We start from the raw sequence: 23,665 nt of genomic DNA on the forward strand, positions 1-23,665 counted from the left end.
AAGGTCACAATTCGATTTGCAATTTAAACATGTGACCCACCGCAGCACATCCCGCTATCTCCCCAAATAAGTTGGGGGAAGGAAAAAAAAACAAAAAAAAAAAACAACTATCTAGTGATGCTGAGAACGACAGTGATGCTGAATCTGATATTATCCCCGACTATCCCCGAGAACATTTCCAACAGCGGATTTCAACCTGAATGTGACGATGTGCCAATTGTCGTCGTTATAACCAATATATATATATATGAAAATTAATATTTGAATTATCCACAATCCTGGACACCTGCCCTCCAATCAGATGAACATATACGAATACAAAATATCTTCAACCTCCATCTCCCACCTCCCCCCACAGTCAAACACACAGTGCATTACACTAGTAATTTGTGGCAAACTATAAAAGCATTTTTTATCCTTTGTAAAAAAAAAAAATTCTTAAATATAAAGATACAAAAACCGTAGTGTTAATGTGGCCCCAACACCGTGATAAATACTGAACCGCTGCATTCCGTGTGTGTGTGTGTGTGTGTGTGTGTGTGTGTGTGTGTGTGTGTGTGTGTGTGTGTGTGTGTGTGTGTGTGTGTGTGTATATGTACATGATGTATCTATGTATTTTTTTAAATTCTGTTACGAGCACAGAGAAAAAGATCAAGGTGACTGAAATAGGACAAGGCCACACAGCCTGGGGCGGAAAGCAAGCACATAAACGCAAAGTTATACTACTAATCCGATAACCCCCGCCCCCCCCCATCAAAACATACACACTTCAATAAGGATTCTGCGGCAAATAGAGCCTTCTGGACCAATGTTGTTCCTGTTAAATCTGTGTACTTGTGTGCTTCCTTTTGTTTTCTGAGGGATGAGATGTCATCATGTTCTCTTTGTTGTCTGTATTTCCAAATCCCCAATACCTGTTCCATGGCTGCACTCCGCCGCACACAACTTTAGCAGCAATCACAGTAAAAGTGCCTTTTCTCAGCTCACTCAGAGCCCTGTTCTCACCCCACCGTAGATATTCTTTAAGGTGATCAAAACATTCTACCCCTGTTCAGGGTGGCCATGGCTATCAAGAGTGAAATTTCATACTAAAGATAAATCACCACTCTCATTTAAAGTATTGCAGGAAAGCACCAATTCATATGTTGAAATTAAAAACAAATAACGTTTAAGGCCTATCATTTGTAAAACACGATTTAAGACATTTAACAGACTGTATTGTTCACATTATACTGTTCACAATACAATGCTTATTAACGCTGCACACACAATGCGTATTAACATATTTTAGAGATTACCCAGCTGAAGATTTCTAAGCAGGTTCATCATCATTATCTGATCTGAACACTTAAACATCTCTGCATACACTTGCACAGCAAACCAGTTACTTGGGAAGGGGTTCCAATTAAACAACATATATTACTTTACTTATCACGGGACAATCGTTTCATTACAGAGCGCAAAGGACGGATACGGTGTTATCTTCCTGATCAATATCTGAGATAAATGTGACTTTCACCCAAAATACGTAATGGGGCTGGGCGAGAACACCCAGTATGTCGGTGATTAATGAGAGAGCACGGATCAGAAACACAAATGTGTGGCTCCGTGGCGGCACAGTAATTTAAAAATGAGTAACCGTGATGGGGACAATTCATCACTGCGTCCGTCATGTAAGTGGATCCACGGAGCAGCGAGGGACAAGGTTACACTGCGGATACGCATTTTAGATCGGCAATGTGGTTTACATATAAAACAAAAAAAATTTACTTCTACTGTATGAATTCCCGGTATCAAGTTTGCCCTTGAACAGCTTGAAAGAATCATTCGTGAATAACAATGCCCACCGCTATAATGTCTTTAATATTTGATGTGAATGCCAGAGTAAAGATGTCTGCGTGTCAGTGTGTACCTTCTCTCCATGTCCCAGGTGCTCTGTCTTGATGTCACTCAGGGTCTTCCAGTTGGTGTTGCCCCCACCACCGCTGCCTCCACCTCTGGCCTCAGTCAAGGACTGTCCATCAATGGCATGACCTTCCTTGTCAAACCTATATGTACACAAGAAAAAAAAAAATATATGTATGCGCAAGTCAGTTGAAAGCATACAACCCTAAATCAAAGCAGGGGAAAATACTGCATACATACATAAGGTCCCTGACATCTGATAAACAGAGGAACCAAAGCAAAACACACAGTCTGTTAGCTATTAACAGGTGTAGCCTGTCAAATTAAAATATAGGTTAACAAAAATAAATGAAATCAAAAAAAAAAGTCATGACAGTCTGGCCATTTGTCTGTGAAAGGGGTTGGCTCAGCTGTGAGAAAGAAAGGCCAGTGGGCTCGTAAAATGAATCCTCAGCAGAAGAAGAGATGAGTCGGCAAGGGTCAGGGTTGTTACAGTGAAATCAGAAACCCATTTTCTCCCGACGCTCACTGTGATTCAGAGACGAGTGGAAGAATGCAAGGGAAGGTATAGAAAAAGAAAACAGACAGGCTGAAGGGGAATGGAAAGCAGAATAGAAAAAAAACAAAAACTGAAAAAGAGAACTTAAAATAAAAAAACGAGAAGAAAAAATAAAAAAGAGGTCCTAGAGATCAATATAGCTTACTAATCTGTTGGCTGTGTGGGAGAGTGGTGCTACGGAGGGTTGTAAATACAGAGAGTGGTTCTTGCTCCTGGAGCCATGACTAATTGAAAATATCCCCATTAATGTTTCAGTCTGTGGCCGGGGCAACACGCAGGCTGCCAATTTCCCGCTCCTACTGACAAATGTAAGCAATTCTTTATGGTGACACCTATTCCTTCACCCACAATGCTTTGTTTTAATTATGCCTGCACAGTCAAGTGACTGGAAAACTGACTTCTAGACACAAAGACAAATTTGAAATGACACTTTTGGCCAAAGCTTCAGCTACACCTTCCTTATGACAGACTCGTACTGTATAACTATATTCTCTCCTTGGCTGAACAAATAAGAAATTCAATGCACTTTGAGACAAACAGACCTCACATAAGTAGGGTCCATGGGGTTGCAACAGCACTGAGTACAATGTTACAGCCGAGACAGATCTAACCATAAAATCTAACTCGCGATACTCCTGATAGAATTGAGTTTAAAAGCTGCTGGGCTTCTCCCAGACACGGATTCAGTGCAGAGTACAGGACTCAGAAATGGCAGGGTAGACTGGTCATGATGAGGGAGACAAAAGGAGGACAAATTGGAGCTGGCAGCAAACGTGGAACGGTGGACTGACAGACAATCTCAACCCCCGCACAACATCGCTGAAGTGAAGGTTAACCAACGCACCAAATGCACCAGGGCAGTTGGGTTGTGGAATGAGGCAAGACGATGTGAATGTCCATGGTACAAACATGTCACAGTGTGTCAACAGCCGAGCGCGGGGAAGGAGCAGCGACGTGACAGCATATGCGACAGTGGGAGAAAGAAAAAGGAGCTTGCAATAATGACAGAGGCCCTGTATAAGCACTGTTTTTCAGCCCCCTGGCTACGGTTATGAGGCTCAGCTGAGTGGCCAATAAAAACGATTATGGCATGTTGTGTCATACTATAGTCACAAAATGAACTGACCAACCCTGCCACTGAGCTGCTACAAGAGATTTAAGTTAAGCTCTACCATCGAAGGTCAATGACAGATAAAACAGACTGGACGCTAGTACGATTTTTGGCATGGGGAAATAATTTATATGCAAAATTTTACTCTCATAATGTCCACTCCCATAACGGCTACTGTCTCACCAATTTGCCGAGCCCTACAGATGGTGAAATGCAAAACATAGAAAAAGTGGCTATTTGTAGTCAAGCAAAATTTCAGGGATAGTACATTGTGTTAAATGTAGTCCCCCATCAACAAAGTTCACATCAATATTGGAAAGGGAATGGCAATCAACTCAGCTCTCTGGAGGAATAGGCCAAAATGAATAATTTCATTTGGTCCAATGGCAAAAATAGATCAATATATCCTGCGAATTTAATAAAATGCAAGAGAAATTCCTCATGTAAAAATAATAAAATGTATTTACTTGTTATAGTATTTTGAAATGTGCAGGTGGAATAATAGTAGTTAAACTTTTACACACTCCAGGATAATAACTTATTTGGTGAAGACTATCATATTTATAGTTGTGGTTACAACTGCTTTTATGATGTGTTTGCCTGAAATAAAACTTATAAAGACTGATTTGAATTGGTATGAAAGATATTACAGTATTTTAAGAACCTTAACACTGTGTATTTTGAAGAGTGATTAAATAGTTTTCCACGGAGTAGTGTTAGTCAAAATGTATTACAATCGATGGCCTGAAAATTTTAAGTAATTTTTGTTGATCAAATTTACTTGACCAGGAAATTATGCATCATGATATCAAAATGTCTTGATTTTCTGATTATGCAATTACCTCTAATAGGCAGCCCTATTTAACAGTGCTGATGGTAATAAAAAAAAAAGTATTCTTTCAATAATTGCACAACAGATATGATTCAGCTGTATATCATACCATAGTTTACAGACAAGTGACAGTACTTGAATTCAATAAGCTATAATGACACATTCCAGACCCGTAAAGACCCTGCCATTAACACACACACACACACACACACACACACACACACACACACACACACACACACACACACACACACACACACACACACACACACACACACACACACACACACACACACACACACACACACACACACACACACACACACTTTTGTTTTTTTGGAGAAAACATTAACTGTGGTTGTTGCTGGACCAACACATCAGCACCCAGCGCCTTTACTCTGGGGCCACTCCTCCGGCGGATGATAAACCTAGTCTTTTCCGGTGTAGACAGTGTTTGCGCATGTGCGACTGAATGATTAATGGTGAATGACTGCGGCTGACGGTGTAGAGAGTGGAAGTGAAGCACCAAGAACAGAAGTGCCGAGTTAGGAGTGGCTGTCGAGTCGCCGTAGTCCAGTTGAGAGCATCATTAAATGTGTTGTTGCCACCTAATGGACGACCACCGCTGTGCACGGGAAGAGTAAATATTCAGGGCTTATGGCATTGGGAAGCCGGGGGTTTCACAGTCCAGAGGCATTTCCATGAAAGCGTTTAGCTTGTGTATGACAAGTATATTTAAACACGTTAAACTGTCAAACAGATTGCAGAGAGGGGCATTACAATAAAGACCAAATTGGATCGATGAATAAATGGATGGTTCCATTTCTGAAACCACCCAAACAGAAGTGCGACAGGTTAACTTAGAGAAAATACTAATCCTTTTAACTGAGGATTTGAATGCCAATAAAAACAAAAGCATATGTTCATACACCACGGAAAATCATATTTGATCACATAGAAAAATCAGGAGCAGACTTGATTTCATGGTGCTGTGCAAAATTGGTCTGAAATGAAAGGTAATCATGCTGCCCAAAATGCTACGATTTGCATCTGAGATTGCAAACTCAAGATGATTGCCTCACAGGCCTGCATTCCCGAGTAAAGAAATTAAGTCGTTACCATCTCCCCAATCATTATTGGTGTGGCATTAAAAATGACAGTGGTCAGCTTTCCATTAAGACACAATGGGACGTGCTTTGTCAAACTACAGAGGCTCTGTGGGAGTGTTGGTCAACCCACTTGTGATAGATAGTGATCACTAGTGGGTATCATTTAGATTTAGTCATTTAGCAGACACTTTTATCCAAAGCGACTTACAAGGGAGAATAAGATTCAAGCTACATTGTGACAGAGACATTAGTGTAACAATAAATACTGGTAGGTAGTGCTAAGTAATTGTAAGTTAGGAGAGGAGGTACTCTCTGAAGAGCTGGGTCTTCAAGTGCTTCTTAAAGACAAGAGAGGGAGGTCCCTGCTCTGGTCATTTTTGGCAGCTCGTTCCACCGACGTGGAACTACAGATGAGAATAACCTAGATTGCCGTGGTTGTATGGCCGGCAGAGCCAGGCGACGCTCATTTGATGAGCGCAACATCCGGGGGGTAACATTTCACTATCATCAATTTAGTTTAGATATCTCTGATAGAGTACTGTACTGTACTGAAACATGATTAGAATGATATCCAGAAAGTTAAAGCCATTCAAGCTACGTAAAAATCACATCTTCAACAAACTTAAAAGCTTTAGTTTACTTCACCCCTTTGTCACATTTAGGTTACTTATATCTCTGACCATGATCTTTTGGTTGTCCCCCAGGTCCAGATTAGGTGATAGAGTCTTTAAAACAGTTGCTCTTAACTCTGGAACTCCCTCCACTAGGCTTTACATTTAGAAAGTGGCTAAATAGCCATCTTTTTAGACTGGCTGTTTAGTTCTGTTCTTCAGTTGTGTCTGTATCTATGTTAATGCGATTGCTTTTATTATACCAATTTATTGTAAAGAACTTTGTAACTGTTCTAGAGGCGCTGCTGTTTGACGATGAAGCTTATCCTGGGGAAGGGAAGCATTTTTGGGGGTGCTGAATTGAGCCCAGAAACACAGGAATTTCTTTTTTAATAAACCGGAAAATAATTTGGAAAACACTGGCTGTGCATCATTTAGCACTCATAAGGGCATTCAAATAAATAAGCACTTTTCTACCACTTTGGAGATACCCATATTAAATACCCAAAAAGAAAACAACCCTGTTTTAAAATTTTAAACGACCAGCCAAGTTTGAAAGTTTGTTGAACTCGGTGAGCGTACAAAACAAGACATTGTCATTCTGGGCAAGAAGATGGTGCCAAGGCAGTAGGGTGAGACAGAGCATCGACGGACAAGAGCTGAAGCAATCACAAGAAAATCACCATGATCAAGACATCCAGTGAAGTGGCAAATATGAGCACGTTTGTTGACTTCCCCCCCCCTGCCAAGTAGTCACATTTCACTGCGCCCATTATGTAGATCAATTCCTCTGATCTACCCTGATACTCACCAGCTAAGTTTTCCATGGCAGGAGGAGAGTACAATATGAAGACATGACGGGGTCCACCAGAAAAAAAGAATAGAATTGGGCAAAACAGAGTTTAGCAGCCTTTAGAATGTTGCCTTTTTCCTTATTTTCACTGTGTAAAGGAGGCATGGGTATTGAGTGATAACTGAGGCATCGATCTGGTCACCTCTCAGAAAAGCAGATACTTGCCTTCATGTCAGAGGAGGGCCAGCTATGGCCTGTAGTTAATGCAGGATCCATAAGATGGGCAGATCAATCAATGTACCCTGGAGCTGAAGTGAAGGTTAAGTAAGACCAATGGCAGCCCCTTTCAGTCCATGTAAACATTCCCTCGTCCATCAATCTTATCTCTGCCAACCTGTGCCACTTTAAATGGCCATCTGACAGTCCGTCCTTATTTTTAACCTCTGCATTACACGTTGACAGCGCGGATCCATGTTTAAAAAGTGGAATTTATGCTTGTCCTTTGCATCACAGTTGGAAGAGCAAATATACATGCTTATTTCCGGTCGTGCGGGGAAGGGAAATGGTTTAGGTAATGAATGATGAAATGCAGAAATGGCAAGAGAGCTCTAAGAAAAGATGAAAGCTTGAGTCCTAACAGTTTCTCTATTCCTTTGGAAGAGAAGCCAATGGAAAGTCTTCAAGGAATAGAAGCATATGCCTGTTCAATTGTGATAGTGCCTGCAATCTTATAACTCTGCATTTGGCTGTGGTCCTATTTCTACATTTTCACTATACACCACCACCTCTTCAGACCTGCACACAAAGAACCCATTGTGTGTGCTTTACACAGTATTTCTATGACAAAATAAACAAGTTAACAAATTCAAGTTCAAACAATAACATGGTGACAATCAAAGAAAATGTCTCTGGATGACAGTTTAAGTATTGGGATCACCTCCATGTATTTTGAGAGGCATTTGGGATGGCAAAAACATAATTTTGAGAGATTAAAAACAACTAATTCATATTCAATACTTTATGGGGGTACTACAATCTCTAACTTTTCCTCAATCTCAGCAAGGAACCCAGTCTGCCAGAGATTGGCTTAGAAAAATACACTTCGTAAAATACAAATTTGAAAAATGCCATAAATAATTCCTCCAACCATCTCATATAAAGCATGCTGAGAATATGTATCAAAAACTTTTGGCAAAAAGAAAAATGTGTCAAGTGCTGGGACAACAAAGTGATTTATCACTTTACATTATATATGAACGTCTTGCTCACTTACCAACCCCTAAGTTTATAAGCCTCAGGGATGTCTGGGTTGACCATAAGAGTACTGCTGAAGGAGGCAGAAAGGGATCGGCCTCCGAAATCCGATAGCTTGGCTCCTTTAATGGCCACAATGGGATTTCCAGAGCCATCAAAATTCTCTGCCTGTAAAGAAACACAGAAAAGCACTCGTTACAAAAGACAAACGATAATTAGCTGAAAATATTGATTAGGTTTAAACTTTTTTTGTTTGTTTACTGTTAAGTTTCCTTTTGTCTTTTTAGTTGAATATTGCTGGGGATATCTGCAGATATATATATATATATATATATATATATATATATATATATATATATATATGGAAAACTTCACAAGAAAAATAAATAAATAAGCCCTAAGAGAGAGACGCGGAAACAACACAAGACTTCTGTTGGGATTGCAATTGTTCTTTATAAACTATACATCATGTGTACCTCAGCAAGTCCCTCCGGATAAGGGGTATCTGCCGGGCAAACAAAGAGGGGAACACTTTTTTTTTTTGTCAGAGGTAAAGGAAAAGTGGCAAACTGAGCACAGTCCCACTGAGCCTAAATCCGCTGCAGGAGCCCAGTTCCCTCATCACTCACTGACAGGGTATTTACTCAATGGCCTCAACTACAACTTCCACTAAAACACACACCCACCCCACCGGCATCAAACTGTGCTAAACAGTGATCTCGGAACATGGGCGTATACAGAGTCAACACCGTTTCAATGAAAGAGCAGGGAAGGGGAGGAGATGTCAGCTACCCGGTAGGGATGCACCAGTACCTTTTGTCAGTGTCAAGTACACGTTCTTTGATACATTACGAATACGAGTTCACAATATGGATACAGAAGTTTTGCGTTACAGTAATAGTGAGGAGAACCTAAGTGCGTATTATTTTTAGTCATTATCTGCTGTATTTTAAATAATCAGCTATAACATGGACCTGTCATTGAGATCTAACTAAGTTACATTGAGCTGGCTTTGGAATGTGGGCAGTATCGGACCAAATATTGTTACCTGTGCATCCCAACTACAAGCAACCGTTCAGTGTTTTGACTTGCATTAGTAGCAATAGAAAACTGAAACTACTTTAGTGTAATATGATAAAGCCTTCGCAAAAACTGCTGCAAGTGGCCATATACTCAAGACTCCCAAGAAAACAGCACTCTGTTAAAAGGGTCCTCAATTCAACATACTTGTGCAAAAGTATGTGATAGAAAATGTACTCAAGTATGAAAAGCAAAAATACTTATTCACATCGTGAACTATTTTGGTGCAAAGGCACATTTGGATCCTTAATGCATTAACATCTATGAAATAAACTCAAGGTGTTGATGGTCCAGTTGCATCATTTATTGCCAGGATAAAACTTAAACAGAGTATGAAAAAACTTCCAAGTATTAGTATAAGAAGGTCAAAGTCAAGTCTATCACAATTATTACATAATCATTAATCATTTGAGCTGGCCTAATCATTTTGTAAAAACGTTAAAATGCAAAATCGTATGTTTCCTTCAAAATTTGACCCAATGCATAAAATAAAGTGTGAATTAGACAAGTTTCAGAGGTTGGATAGGTAGACATGTTGTATTAGACTGTTGTAGGCTTATACTATGATAGAATTGTAAAACTCAATTATTTGTATGACAACTAATAGTAATAAAAATTGAATGACTGTGACACTCTCAAGTACACGCTCAATTATTTTTCCATTCCTGTGACTTGCTGCCACGTTTCCCCCCATTGCTCACCTCCTCTCCCCAAAGTGTGACGGACACCATCTTGCCAGACATGTCCAGCAGACTTAATGTCCGCTTGGATACCTCGCGGCTGGCCTTGGTGGTGAGGCGGGTCACCTCATCCACACTCTTGCACACTCCAATGACATCTGCACAAGGAAGAGAGGAATTGCGATTTTGAGTTACTTTTGTTAGCAAAAGTGAGAACCAGAGTTTACATAAATCTCCCCTTCCTGACATTCTGTTCGCAGTCAAGACACCCGTGTTCACGGGGACAGACTGCATGTCCTTGGGAAGGCCTCAGCCAAACAAAAGATACATTTCCAAACAAACACAGAGTCCCACATATACATATCATAAATATTGATTGTGAGGGCTCACATCCCAGGTCACTCAAGGTCCTGTGGTTTTCCGCCACAAATTGGCTCGGGGGAAATCAGCGACTCATTTTTCATTTCAAGTCAGGTGTGAGGTCACCAGCTTGCATCTTCCCAGGCGCATACATTTGTAATGTCGACTGCATCTTTATAGAGGATGGAAACCATATAAATGAATTGACAACTCTATAAAAACCCATTTATGCCGAGCAAAAGGCTCAAACTGTTTGTGACCCGCTGCCACCAAGTTGAAATAATCAAGTAGTTTATTCACTGGATGAGCATTAGTGAATGAGATTAGTAATGATTAGCTCCATCCCCTCACAGACATTTTACACCTCACTCCACTTTGTAAGGTTTGTTATGTCATTTAACCTCGATAAAAAGGACATTTCCCAGTTAGCAACGGTGCTGCTGATGCCTGGTGGCCCTGGAAGGAAAGCACTCAACAGGAGTTTGAGCCGGTGTCTGCATTATTAGAATTTACATGCAGCTTACTTATTGCCTCTTCATTTTACCTTTGGAAGCTTCTCCTTATTGGTTCACAGGCTGCACCGTGAGGCCCAAAATCAATCTGGACTAAAGGCTATTAATGCTGTCAGTGTTATTAATACGACTTTTATCTCTCTGCCCTGATAGTTTCCACATGCTCCCAAGCCCATCCGTCTCCATCCCCATCCCCTATCCAGAGTATATTATTATCCTCGGTCTGGAATTAATAACCGTTATCAATGCGCTCCCATAGCCGAAGGCCCGGGACATGGCTCAATATTATTGTTCATCATCTTTCAGTGACGTCGTATAATCAGGAGATTTCAGTGTTGCACTGTGACATATGATTCTGTAGTGCAAATTGCTGATGAGAGGGAAGGGTCGTTTCACTGTGGGAATTATGGCCTTTAAAAAAAACAGGCAGTAAGTTATTCAACAAGTGAAAGGACACAGGCTCGTCCCATTTCAACAGCATGGAACTTAAGGCATTCATAGGTCAATGCGATGAAGCTAAATTGGATGGTTTCACAAGGTATGTTAAAATATATATGAAGATATATATCAGTGTTTCCCCTATAATTGTACTGGCCTGGCGAGGCGGCAGGCTAACGAGAACACCCGCCATGCGAAAAACAAAACCTAGAGAAAAAAACAAAACTTTTTTTTTGGAATCTACAGTCAAATAAAGCAATTTAAACAAGTATAAAATAGGTATGTTAAAATGTGTCTACAGACTGACTCCCTCTCAACAGTATTTTTTTTTTGTAATTTGTATCTAACGGTACTGTTTTCCAAATGGGAGAGGGAGCGAGTGTGCACCTGCGCTGCATGAGTTTCGCGTTCTCATTTGTGCGCTTGAAAACTGCAACTTCGCATAAGATTTGGAGGGTCTCAGCGCAATGAAAGTGATGAGTGATCCAATGCATCGGAATGAAAGATCGGGCGCACCACCGCCTCAGTCTTACCTCATTTATAATTATCTATATATGTATTGCCTCGTTAATTTATTTCAGGATTTATTTCATAGGCATAGTTATTTTTATTTTCCGTGATGACGGTAATGAGCTCAATACCGCAGTGACGTCACGTAACCGTGGTATCTCTAATCAGTCATTTCAAATGAGTGCGCTCACCGTTCCTGTGGGCAGTGTGAACTGTGAACATGAAGGCTTCGGGTCTTCAGAGTCACAAAGAGTGTCTTTGCCCAGTGTATGACTTTAACTGGCAGTTTCATCTTCCATTGCAGAACAGAGGAATAAATCATTGACATTTGTTAAGCTGTGCCATTAAAATGTCTTAAATTTTGAATGGTTTGCAAAATAAGATAAAATCTTCGCTTTTGGCAGGTGAAAACAGACCTCAGGAAGAGGCCGCAGGGAGAGCACTTGGGGGCCTGCGTGAAGATTTCAGTAAATGAGCAACATGTGGCAAATTTTCCACATCCTGATGCCATGGTGACATTTTTCTCCAAGCCAAGGAAGATAAAGTGCAGCACTGACTCATGCACACTGTGTCCATGATGTGCTGTTTTGCAAAGGTCATTGGTTACACAGCTTATTAAGTAATTCTCTCCTTGTGATCACTTTGTTTCAAGTCTTGAATATACCGAGGTAGAAAAACATTTGACGGCAAATATAAATTGCGGACCGACTGCTGTGCTATCTGACTAAGCGGACCGCGCCGATATGCCATCCTGCGCCTCATCTGTTTAGGACTTTTTTTCGGTGCATACATTGCAATAGTGTGAAAGAATCCTTGAGATTGTCGCCACTGAGCTCTTCAAACCGGCAAGCCTCCTCACCCAAAACTGCGTCCTTGTCCCTGGCCTCCAGGTCGCTGATGGAGACAAAGTCGCAGTGCGCCATGGGAACGTCACCGCTGTCATCACAGGGGATGATGGTCGACTCCCCGCTGAGAGTCATCTCATAGTCATTCTTCAAAGAGCAGTACTGCTTGTTGGCAATCTTCAAGGATCCCTTGGAGATGTAGAACACCTGGGCCATACGGACGGATAAACCAAATGTTAAACAGATCTGGCGAGTCTTTCACCTGACTGAATGGTGCTAACAAGACACGACTTCATACAGTCGGGGGGGGATCAACAAAGGCTGGCAGAAGATCATAAGCCGATTACTGTGTTGGTACAGTGCAGCAGGATGACGCATTGATGTCTCTGCGGTTGAAATTCACAAAGTACTGGCAGCTGTTTATATAACAGTCTGCAGACGAATCTGTTTTCAACAGACAAGTGCCTGTGCTGAAACATACTTACAAACAGTGAAATCCTTATCTGGAAGCAGCCCTCACCTTGCCAACCTCGATGAGACCGAAGAACTTGTCCACCTCTTGGTTAAATCCAGTCACTCGAATCTCTCCCTGCATCAAGACACAACCATCTGTAAGACAGGCTTTGCGTTTTTGAAAATAAATTTAACTATACACCAACATAAAAAATATACATCGATACGTACACTCTCATCCACAATTTCCATGCTGAACAGCTTGCCATCCCCTCGAGAGTTGCTCCACGTACGGATACTGCTCTTGTTGGTGACGCGTGCCCGGACCGTCCACCTAACAGGCGAGAAAGGCTTGGTGGTAATACACGCTAGTGTGACTTCAATAATTCTCAAGTGTGGGGACAAAATCTGATGGTGTGAAAGTGGATATTACGCAACATTGTACAGGTACTCCTCATTTAACGGCCGAGTTCTGTTCCTACAACCAGGTCGATAAGCGAGGAACCGTGCTATTTCATGGTAAGGGGGCGTGGCCATTGCGAAGGCTAGTGTAGTGAATACGGACACTGAGAACGGTGATGTGATGTATACAGTGTATATAGTATATATAGTTTATATAGTGTATATAGGATATATTTTGTAGCGCACAATACTAACTGGTTAAAGAGCTGGTCGTGAGTCCCAACCGTCGTTCAACAGGTAGGTTGTAAAGTGAGGAGTATGTGCACTGTGATAAGATTTTAACTCTGAATAGCTCCGGTTCAGCAAAGTCTAATATTCTTGAATTTTTCCATGGTACAACTGTAATATACAATTATTTCATTTTTTTTAAGATAAGACAGTACTTTATTGATCCACTGAAGGGGAAATTATTACAGTTTTCGAATTAAAATAGCAAGATATTTGTCCTCACTGTCTTGAGTGACGGTCTTGACGCTCACATAAACAGATTTGAGTTAAATTGCAATCTTGCACCGTAGGGATCACCCCCCCCCACAGTCCGGCACGCATGTGAACCGCTGATTAATCGCAAAATTTGACCATCATAGTGAAATACAGTTTTACTGCCGTTTACTGCTGTTACTCTTTAAAGTGATAATTCCCTAATTTTTGCCACAGCGCTGCAGTGAAAAGAAGAGAAAAATTATCCGATCGGTGACTCAATAGCGTGACACAATCAGAACCATGGGTTTTGTCATCCGTTTCGCCCCTAATGCGTAAACATACTTGGCCAATAAAACATGATTGTGATTCTTGTCACTGTCACACTAGAATGTTTTGGTCGTCAAAAATACAATCTTTACATGCATGCAGAGTCCCTTCACAGGGTCTAGGGGAGAGGATTCCTCACAGGCATTCCAACTACCTGGTCAAGTAAAGGGTAGTAACTTTCCAGCCCGGGTTCTGCATTACCTGATACGCCACTGCCAAACTAGAAAGACCCTGGCAGTTCCACAGAGGTTTTTGGGTGTGGGGATAGGACAGGAGAGACACTGCATAACCACTTCTGCATGCTTTTATTGTGCGGTGCACAAAGCTTTATTTCGGATGACAACAAGAGGCAGTCAAGCCACGACGGCAGAAGCTTGCACCACGGCCCAGGAAAAGTTACCTTACTCCCACCCCAGCTACCCTGCACATTCTAAATTAAAGACTTGATTTGAACTGGCAAATAGCGACTCTATGCGTGTATATTTCTGAGATATGGGTACTTTAGGTAGACCAGCCTCTCACAATGTTAAAAAGCAACTATTCAAAAGAGTACCATAAAACATGTAGAAACAATAAAATACTGGTTAGCAGCATTGACAAATAACAATGACTTTAAAAGGGAAATCTGCATAGATCTGATTGTTGAAATTAAACGATGCAATTTGGACACCGACCTATTGGGCATCATTTTAAGAACATTCAATTAAGTAGGCAATGTTTGACACTTGTAATTTCCACTGGTTAATGCTCACCAAGATTTGGTGAGCTTGCCTTTTTAAGCCAACAAGATCCAGTGGCAAAGTTCATTGTGAACTGTTAATGTAATAACTGTTAGCATAAGATTACAGGACAGCGTTCGTTTGACAAGATATTAATCTTAATTCTAAGATGAGCCAGTTGAAATACACAAATCACTATTCCTTTTCATAAAATTATACAAATACAACATGCAAATTTAGCTAGCAAAAGTCTATTATAGGTGCTATGGAGCTAGATGTAGCAAAGGAGGCCTACTGAATTGATATTCAAGTGTTTATTCTAATGAAGTTCTGCATATTCATTTTGAGCATTGTGACGTGTGTGAATGAATATTTGCCTTGTTGATTAATTGCAACCGTGTTAGCCGTGATAGGTGGGCGGGATGACAAGGTGCCTTGCACACCTCCACAGTTAGGAAAGATGCACTCACTTGGACTGGTAGGGGTTGAGGCTGGCAATGGGCACAACTTTAGAGGATCCCCCAGGAGTGCTCGGCATGGCAGATGGGGCCTTCTTCCCAAAGTCTTTATTAAGACCTCTGTTCACTGTCGGAGGAATGAGGAGAAATCAATGACGCAAGAGGAGCAATGATGGAGTCGAGTCATGTGAGAAGCACATACATTATTCCCAAGGGATGAATAACAAAGAGCTTGTTTCTTTGGACTGCAAGTACTTATCTTCCTTCATGAGGGAAGCTTCAAACGGCAGCCGTAAAATGTAAAACATGTTTCCCACAGGAAAGAATTAAAAGTAAAAATAAAAGAGAGAAACAGCACAAGATGAGTGTTGAACAGGAAACAAACCTCCCAAGTAGTGGAGTGAATACGTTTTTTTGGTTTAGAAGATGATTCATATTCACAGAATCAGGGCATAGTGTGAAATGCTCCAACAAACTGCCGCTCTTTCCACAGCTGAGCTGTGCTGCCCAACTGTGAGATTTGCCAGTTGGATAAGCACTGCATACTTGATTCGTGCACGTCTCACGTGGCAGATTAGAGTTTAAAGTGTCCACTTTAAGCCCCACCCCCCACTTTGCCGACCATTGCACTTCTGGTAATTAAGCCCCCCAGATCAAGTAGCACACAGAGAAATGAACAATAACTCTGCTGATGAGGAGGGCGTTCACCACAAGCTCAATTCCCAACACAGCAGATTAGAGGGACAAATACCTGCCATGACACACACCTTATGAATGTTAAAAATACCCTCATCGTTCTCACTGTAATCCATTTGCCTTTCACCATTACATTAGTTTTAAGTTATGTACACAAGATATCATTTATATTTATTGTCTACGCAATACCCTCATCGGCTAGACTTAGCTTCATATTAAAAACAAAAGATAGTCGGCCAAAGCCACTATTTGTGTTTGCAAAAATGTTACATCAACACACTGAAGTACAAACCATCACCTATAGCTCATCATGCCAAACCTCCATATGAAATAAATGGAGCTGAACAGCATTGCAAGGGCTAATAAACAAGTTTAAAAAAATTATACAATGCGCTAAAAATAATTTTTAAAATAATAATACGATCCCTACTGCATTGTCAGTTATACTGGTGTCACATCCAGCAAACACGTGGGTTTGGTACCGATATCTGCCATGAAAATGTTGCCATCTTGTGGTAACCTGAAAACTAACCTTTTATTATTTAACTGTCCTGTAGTGACAAAACATAAAATGATGTTCACCTTCATTTTTTCCATTCTGGGGTGCAAGTGGACGAACTGAAGGGATGGGAGCCGATTGTGGGGCTTTACTCTGACCTGTGAACAATACACAAATTTGTGGCACCATGAAGAGGATATTTAAAGGGCTTGATAAATTACTGCACTTTATAAAATAAAGCTCTGATAATATTGCTACGTTCTCAAAAAATGCAATTATAATGTATCTGAAGCTTTACCTTCAACAAAAGGAGTGGGATCTCCGATCTTCCCAGGAACGTCTTTGGCAGGCTTAACAACCTCGATATCCAAAATGACTACGACCCGCCTGAAACAAAACCAATTGGACATGAGAAGGAGAATTAGACAGGGGAAGCAAGCAGGTGAATACTACGCAAGTTTAATCTCCAGAGCTGTGCAGCCATTATCAGGGATGTGAGTGAGTGTTTATCTTCTTTCTCAAATAGAATATTAATAGATAATGGGGATGCACCGATTGTGAAACTGTGGGCCGTTACCGACGTCAAAAATAACAATTTGGCCAACAACCGATGCTTTCCGAGTTCCTCTGAACGCAGCATCACTTACTGTTTTCCAAGTTACAATGAACATGAAGTAACAATGATCCCAACCACTGGCTTGATGGGTCCGCGAGGCGGTGGTTGGGATCTCCGCGCTAGAGGACATTCCGTGGGTGATTGTGGGATTCTTCATCACCACACCCGTGGAAGTACTAGACATTCTGGTCAAAGGCGCACTCTCTCTTGTACACACAGAAACGCGGGAAGTGAAGGAAATGCGCTCGTGCATCTTCACCGACACTGCACACATATTTCTCCCTAAAGTGCGTTCACTGTGCAACCAACTGGATGAACTTATATTGTTTTTTTTGGGGGGTTTTTTTGGTAATATTTGAATTCTATTCGAATTTTGTCCCTGCAGCCCTAGCCCAACTACCACCTCAACGACCGTCAGCTCCCACATGTGGCAATCACTGGCTAAACATCGGCCACTGTCATCCGTGAATGTCATCTTATTTGCTGATAGCAGTCAACAAGGCAAATAAATCGGAAGATAAATCGGGGCATCACAAATATGTAAACAATCTTACATGCCCCCCCCCCCCACTTGATATGATTATGTGTGCAACAAGAGTGAAAGGGCAACAAAGAAATCCTGGGGAATGAATGTCTAAGTTTCATTTAGGAAGTTTCAGATCTTTTAAAGGCTCAATTGCATAAAATACTAACAAATAAAATGCAATTGGAGTTCACAGGCATATTGGAGTCTCCAGGTTTTATCTCACATTCAAAATGAGACATGTTGCTAGCGATGGGAGAACATTACATAACACACTAAATCATCATTAGTCATCATGAATGTTCCCTTTTAGATTATGACAAACTCTTCCATCAACATCAATTTAGAACACAAAAGTGTTCATAACAGGGAAAATATGCTTGGTTCGTAACACAATACCAATAAAAGGAAATAGTACCGATAATATTGAACATTGCTCAAGCCCAGCCAGTAATTAAATTGATGAATAGAAAAATGCAGCATACCGGCCGTCCTTCAGTATATTCATCACACTCTTCTTCAGCAAGCACACACAGTTCGGTGTCAGCAGGGCGTCTTCAGCCATACGATTGAGCTGAGTGGAAAGCATGAAGTCTAATAAAGGAGGAAAAAAAAAAAATGCCGTCAATGAATGACCATCCTACTGACACTGTCAACAATATCTATAATATCTCCTGTATCTATAAAAATTCCCAAATTCTACAGATGCACCGATTTCCATTTCCATCTTTTTAAAGTCTGACCTGCCGATTCTGACCACGGATCCGCGATATTATTCGGGATCCAAGATGAGGCGACACCCATTGGGATCCGAAACCAATGGTTTTACCCAGGAAGACGCAAGCCAGTTAACTGACCGGTAAGCTCATGGCGATGTGATGTTTGGGTCAGTTTGTTTGGCGATTTCTTTATATCATTCAGTTTAGAGTAAGTTAGCCGCTTCCTCTGTGCATTTCAAATGCAATCCCTTCATCAATTAAATCAATAGTTTATACTTTCCCCTTTCCCCTACCTCAACCATTTCACCGTGTTATCAAATTATTTTATCATAAATTAACATTAATTGTTTGATTAAGAAGTGGTTGGCTGTTTATCTGATATTCTCGCGAGAATACCTGAACAGAGGACACGCGACCCTGAAGAATACGGACCCCTATCATCGCCTGTGTGGCCATACACTGACTTATAAATTTTCCAATTTATATACACATTGTATGCATACAAAGCAAGGCTTTCCCAGACTGACAATATGCACATGTAAGTGACATACTGTATGTATCTGTAACAACACTCCAAAAAGATATAATTTCAATCAAATACATTTGTATTGTATACTGCATAAACACAGCTTTGGACATATATCCATGTATCTGTATAGGTTGTACATTGTGTAAACACACTTCACACCCAAATACTTTATCTATTTAATTTATATTCACGGTCTGTTTACTGCACCATCTCCAACTGATTGTGTCAACTGATTTATTCCTTGTACTTGACACATGCCTTTTTTATTTTCACTTTAATAATTCATGCAGAAATGCACATTGTCAAATTCCCATAATTTATAATTCATGTACTCTTGGCACATAAATCCCATATCATCCAAAAGGCTTGTACAGGTATTGGTAAAACTATTGTTGTGAGAAAAATGATAGATTTACATAAAAATGGGTACATATACTTACAGGACATAGTGTGCCGCCCATCGCTCATCATTATCCGAAAGCGTGGCGGGCCAGTTGTTGCATCCATCTTTCGAATGTTCTGAGAAAAAAAAAAAAAAAAAAAAGGTAGGTCCAACAACTCAAAATATTGCTTCCAAAAGAGTCAGATGTGTGCTAGGGCTGCTGTGCTCCTTAATTGCCGAATATCAGAAAAACTATTGTAGCCAGTCTCTACAGTTAAATCAAATGCTAAAAACATATTTTCAGCTCAGTCTTCAAATAGTTAACGTGAGTTCACAGTTTAGATTGATTGGTAGTTTAATACAATCGTTTATTTTTTTATGTGCATATTCACTAGACTGATTTAAATGTATTGCATTTAGCTAATTTCTTCAATTAATGTAAATACACTTTGAGCTGCATGTTGTGTATTAAGGTCGTATACAAATAAGGGTTTTTATTTATTAATATTTTGCAAAAACCAAATGGTAATACCATTTTGCCAAACCAACAAGGATATATTTTTTTAAAGCATCATGTAACTTTTGGTATCAGGGCCCGTACAGTTTCTGTAATTTTACCCCACTGTCGTAAAACTCGGTCTGGTGTCCGCAAAGAATTTATTTGACCGAACGTTATCAGTCATGTTTCAATAACAGTCTATGTTACAAACGCAAATAAAATGTACACATAGCAGGGGTGTAACACTTCACTGATACAAATCGGAAAGCGGTTTTAACATTAAAGATGCGACTACATTGATATGCGGACCCCTGGATCGATCCAAATGTACCATGATCCGGTCAATGGCCCGTTGCAGCTCATTCAACTTAAGTATAAACTAAGCTGCTGCGGAAGACTCACTGATCCAACCCTACAAGTCATGTTTTCACGCCGTTGAACCAACAACCAAACACTTCTCTCTCGCGCTCTGACTCCGCGCGCACACACGCACACACACACAGACACGACTTGTGAGCCGCCCGCAGTAACAACGCATAAAGGGTCATTACAATATTATATTCTGTATAAGAATCTCAATATATGTATTAGATATTAATATATCTAAATGCCATAAATTAACAAAAATACCTGGGATTCCCTTGTCTTTTATGAAATATAATATATATTTATAAAATATAAAATGACATATAATAATTTAATATATTTGAAGGTTTTCACCAGGTACATTTACATGTACTAGCAATATCTTATGGTGAGTTTTGGTGTACTTCAGTACAGACCATAAGGATTAAAAAAAAAAAAAAAAAAAAAAGATTAACAGCCCAAAAAAAGAGAATAAAATAGTATACATTTAAAAAACAAATACAAATATAGCTCCAGGGCGCAATACACGGGGTCCAGTTTAGTCTTGTTCGGTACGTATTACAATTTTCCAAGTTTCCGTAATGCCAGAATCAGACTACACAAATTCAGCCCGATTCATAGATGTCTTTTTCTACGTTACTCTCTTCCGTCATCACTACTTAATGTCTTCTCCTTTATTTAAAAAGAGGCCCTCTAAGTTTAGCTGCTGACGCTGTATGTAGATGAAATGCCTTTAAAGGAACCGCCTGTGGCAAACAGGCGAATCTGTAAACCAGCACTTCTCATTGTTATAACTAACCTTATTGCTGATGGAAATAGAGGTGTACTTTCCACTTCATGAGGTGGCTTAGCGGTGATCCACTGTGTTACCCTTTCTGCTTGGACAGTTTAACTGCTTAAATTTCAGCAGTTTGTCTTATTTTCCCTTGTGTACTGTGTTGTGCAATGATGATAAAGTGACGGACGGGTGGCCGTTTGGTGCGGTCTCCGGAAACGATGACTGAGTGACCATTTGATCCGTGTGGGGTTAGGCTTGGGTGATTGCGCAAAAAATCCAATCATCCAATAGCACCCCCCCAGCGATCGCCAAAAGACGATTTTATCGGCGGTGGCGGCAGGGGGTATTTACGCTCACTCCCCAGGCAAATATAACGTGAGCGTGATCAGATCTCGCTATGTATTGTAATTTCAGTCTCACACACACACACACACACACACACACACACACACACACACACACACAGTCAGACTCTTGTGCAAATGTCTTTCTTTTTCTGCGCATCTTCCTGTGTAACTTCTTCACTGACCTTCAAGTACCGTTATTGATGGCTGAGTTAAGATTTGAAAAACAATGTCTCTTCACCAGTGTGGCAATTTATTGGTTTCAAGCCTAACAAGAGAAGGGAAGCTGCGGATCCTGGAAAACCAATTTGTTTATTGTGCGGCTGTGAGTTGCCAACTAAGGGAGCAGTGACCACCAACCTACACGGACACCTGAAGGTCCATCACCCAAGTCGGTCAGTGGGAACAGTGTCAAAGACTGCCGCTGTGGCAGTCACCAGCTAGTTCTCCATCATTGGAGCATTTGCCCCCTCCACCAAGTACGCCCAAGGCAGTCGCCGGTGGGAGCAGTGCACGCGATACGTGTGTACTTATTTAGCCAAAGAAATGGCGTCCTTCAACACTGTGGAAAAAGCTTTGTTCAAGGACATGCTGTCGATCCTTGATCCTCAGTATGAGTTGCCGTCACGACACTACTTTTCCCAAAAGGCCCTTCCGAGGCTCTACACGGAAACAAGAGGTCATAATGGGAGAGCCGAGATCGGCCACCCACATCTCCCTGACCACCGACCTGTGGTCTTCCGTGAACATAATGCCCTGATGCCCAGAGCAGTGACAGCCATGTCACTGCTCATTTCATATTGGATTGGACTCTGAAGGCAAGGTGTCTGGAGACTGTTTTCATCCCGGAGAGGCACACAGGAGAGACCTTGTCGGTTGCGCTCAAGGGAATCATTGAGAATTGGGGTGTCAATGAATCCAAGATCACATACATAAACCACTGACTGAAAAGCCTTGTTTCAGCAGTCCGAGAGCTGAAATGGCCACGGCTCAATTGCTTCGGGCAGAATTTGAATGTGTGGCCATCAATAAAGCCCCGGATGCCGAAAAAGATTGTACTAGCCGTGCTTTTGGATGTCGCACCATGAAGCTCGGACAGAGCTAAACATTCCTGAACATTCACTCATTACGGTAAGCATTATGTGCTTTTTCTTTTTTCCTTAAGGGAAATGATCCTTCTATTCTTTATTATAAACCTATTCGTTTGGAGATTTTATTCTCTTAACAAATCTGAAAGTAATCCACAAGTAATCATCATGTTTTTCAAAAGTAACAATTCTGATGACTACTATTTTGTAAGTCTAAGGGACTACAGTTACATTGTTTTTGTATTTGAGATACGTAACAGCGGTAGATGTATTCTGTTATACCCCAACCCTGTGTTTAGGCTAGGTTATTGTGTTTATATTCAGACGAGGCAATCATCTGTTCTTTTATTCTTATTCTTTTTATTATATTTTAACTGTGCAAAACATTGGGGATGTAAGCAGAAAATGGTCCCGAGAATTCTAGAACAAGCCCCAGCGATCAAACGCATTCTGGCTGATGATGGGAGCCGCCGGTCTCTTCCCAATCTGACCTGGCAAGAAGAATCCATGCCGGTGGCCATGAACGCTGCACTGCGACCCCTCGCCGAATTCATCAACGTTCTTTCTGGTGAGACCTAGGTGACAGCATCTTGTTCGCTGCCAACCCTGAGCTTGCTTTCTGAGAATGTGTTAGTGGAGGAGGAAGGGGATACCCAACTGACCGCAACAATAAACAAGGGTTCATATACGGAGTGTGGCAACAAATACTCCAATGATGCCTCTCAAGAACTGATGCGCCTGTCCATGCTGCTTGATGCACGGTACAAGGTTGACTACCTCAGCTCACCACCAGTCCTGGAGGCAAGCAGAGCCAGATTGGAGGATGAGATGGTTACATCTCGGGTAAAGCAAATTGCGGCCACAGGACTGGCACCTGTCAGATTCTAAGCCGAAAAAGACGACATAGCTCCCCCTGCCAAGAAAAAAACGCCCTTGGTCTTCTGCTTGGCAAGGCGAGGCCAACTGTCTCCCAAACAAAGGGCAAAGGCTGAGGTGGAAAGGCATCTACAGAAGGTGACCACTGTGGGAGACGCTGACCCTAGCCTCTGGTGTAAAGTAAATGAGAGCCGCTTCCCCATGATGGCCAGGGCCTTTGCATTTGTGCTACAAGTACGCCGTCAGAGCTTGTGTTTAGTGCAGCAGGGAGGGTTGTCATGCCGCAAAGGAGCCTGCTAAAACAGGAGA

The 23,665-nt window shown here is 41.2% G+C and overlaps 1 protein-coding gene across 1 annotated transcript in view; it reads right to left on the bottom strand.

Annotated features, from left to right (window-relative positions):
- The window catches only part of rpa1 (replication protein A1), a 41,414-nt gene that overhangs the window by 15,105 nt on the left and 2,644 nt on the right, over positions 1-23,665 (bottom strand). Inside the window, exons 3-13 of the mRNA XM_080007079.1 lie at positions 19,464-19,542; positions 18,261-18,369; positions 16,935-17,023; positions 16,720-16,794; positions 15,454-15,568; positions 13,284-13,386; positions 13,120-13,188; positions 12,614-12,806; positions 9,956-10,092; positions 8,194-8,342; positions 1,913-2,048 (exon numbers count right to left, since the gene is read on the bottom strand). Coding sequence (XP_079863205.1) covers positions 1,913-2,048; positions 8,194-8,342; positions 9,956-10,092; positions 12,614-12,806; positions 13,120-13,188; positions 13,284-13,386; positions 15,454-15,568; positions 16,720-16,794; positions 16,935-17,023; positions 18,261-18,369; positions 19,464-19,542 — 1,254 coding nt within the window. The remainder of the gene's footprint in view (positions 1-1,912; positions 2,049-8,193; positions 8,343-9,955; positions 10,093-12,613; positions 12,807-13,119; positions 13,189-13,283; positions 13,387-15,453; positions 15,569-16,719; positions 16,795-16,934; positions 17,024-18,260; positions 18,370-19,463; positions 19,543-23,665) is intronic.

Source organism: Zeus faber, assembly GCF_960531495.2.
Source record: "Zeus faber genome assembly, chromosome: 9".
Classification (NCBI taxonomy): Eukaryota; Metazoa; Chordata; class Actinopteri; order Zeiformes; family Zeidae; genus Zeus; species Zeus faber.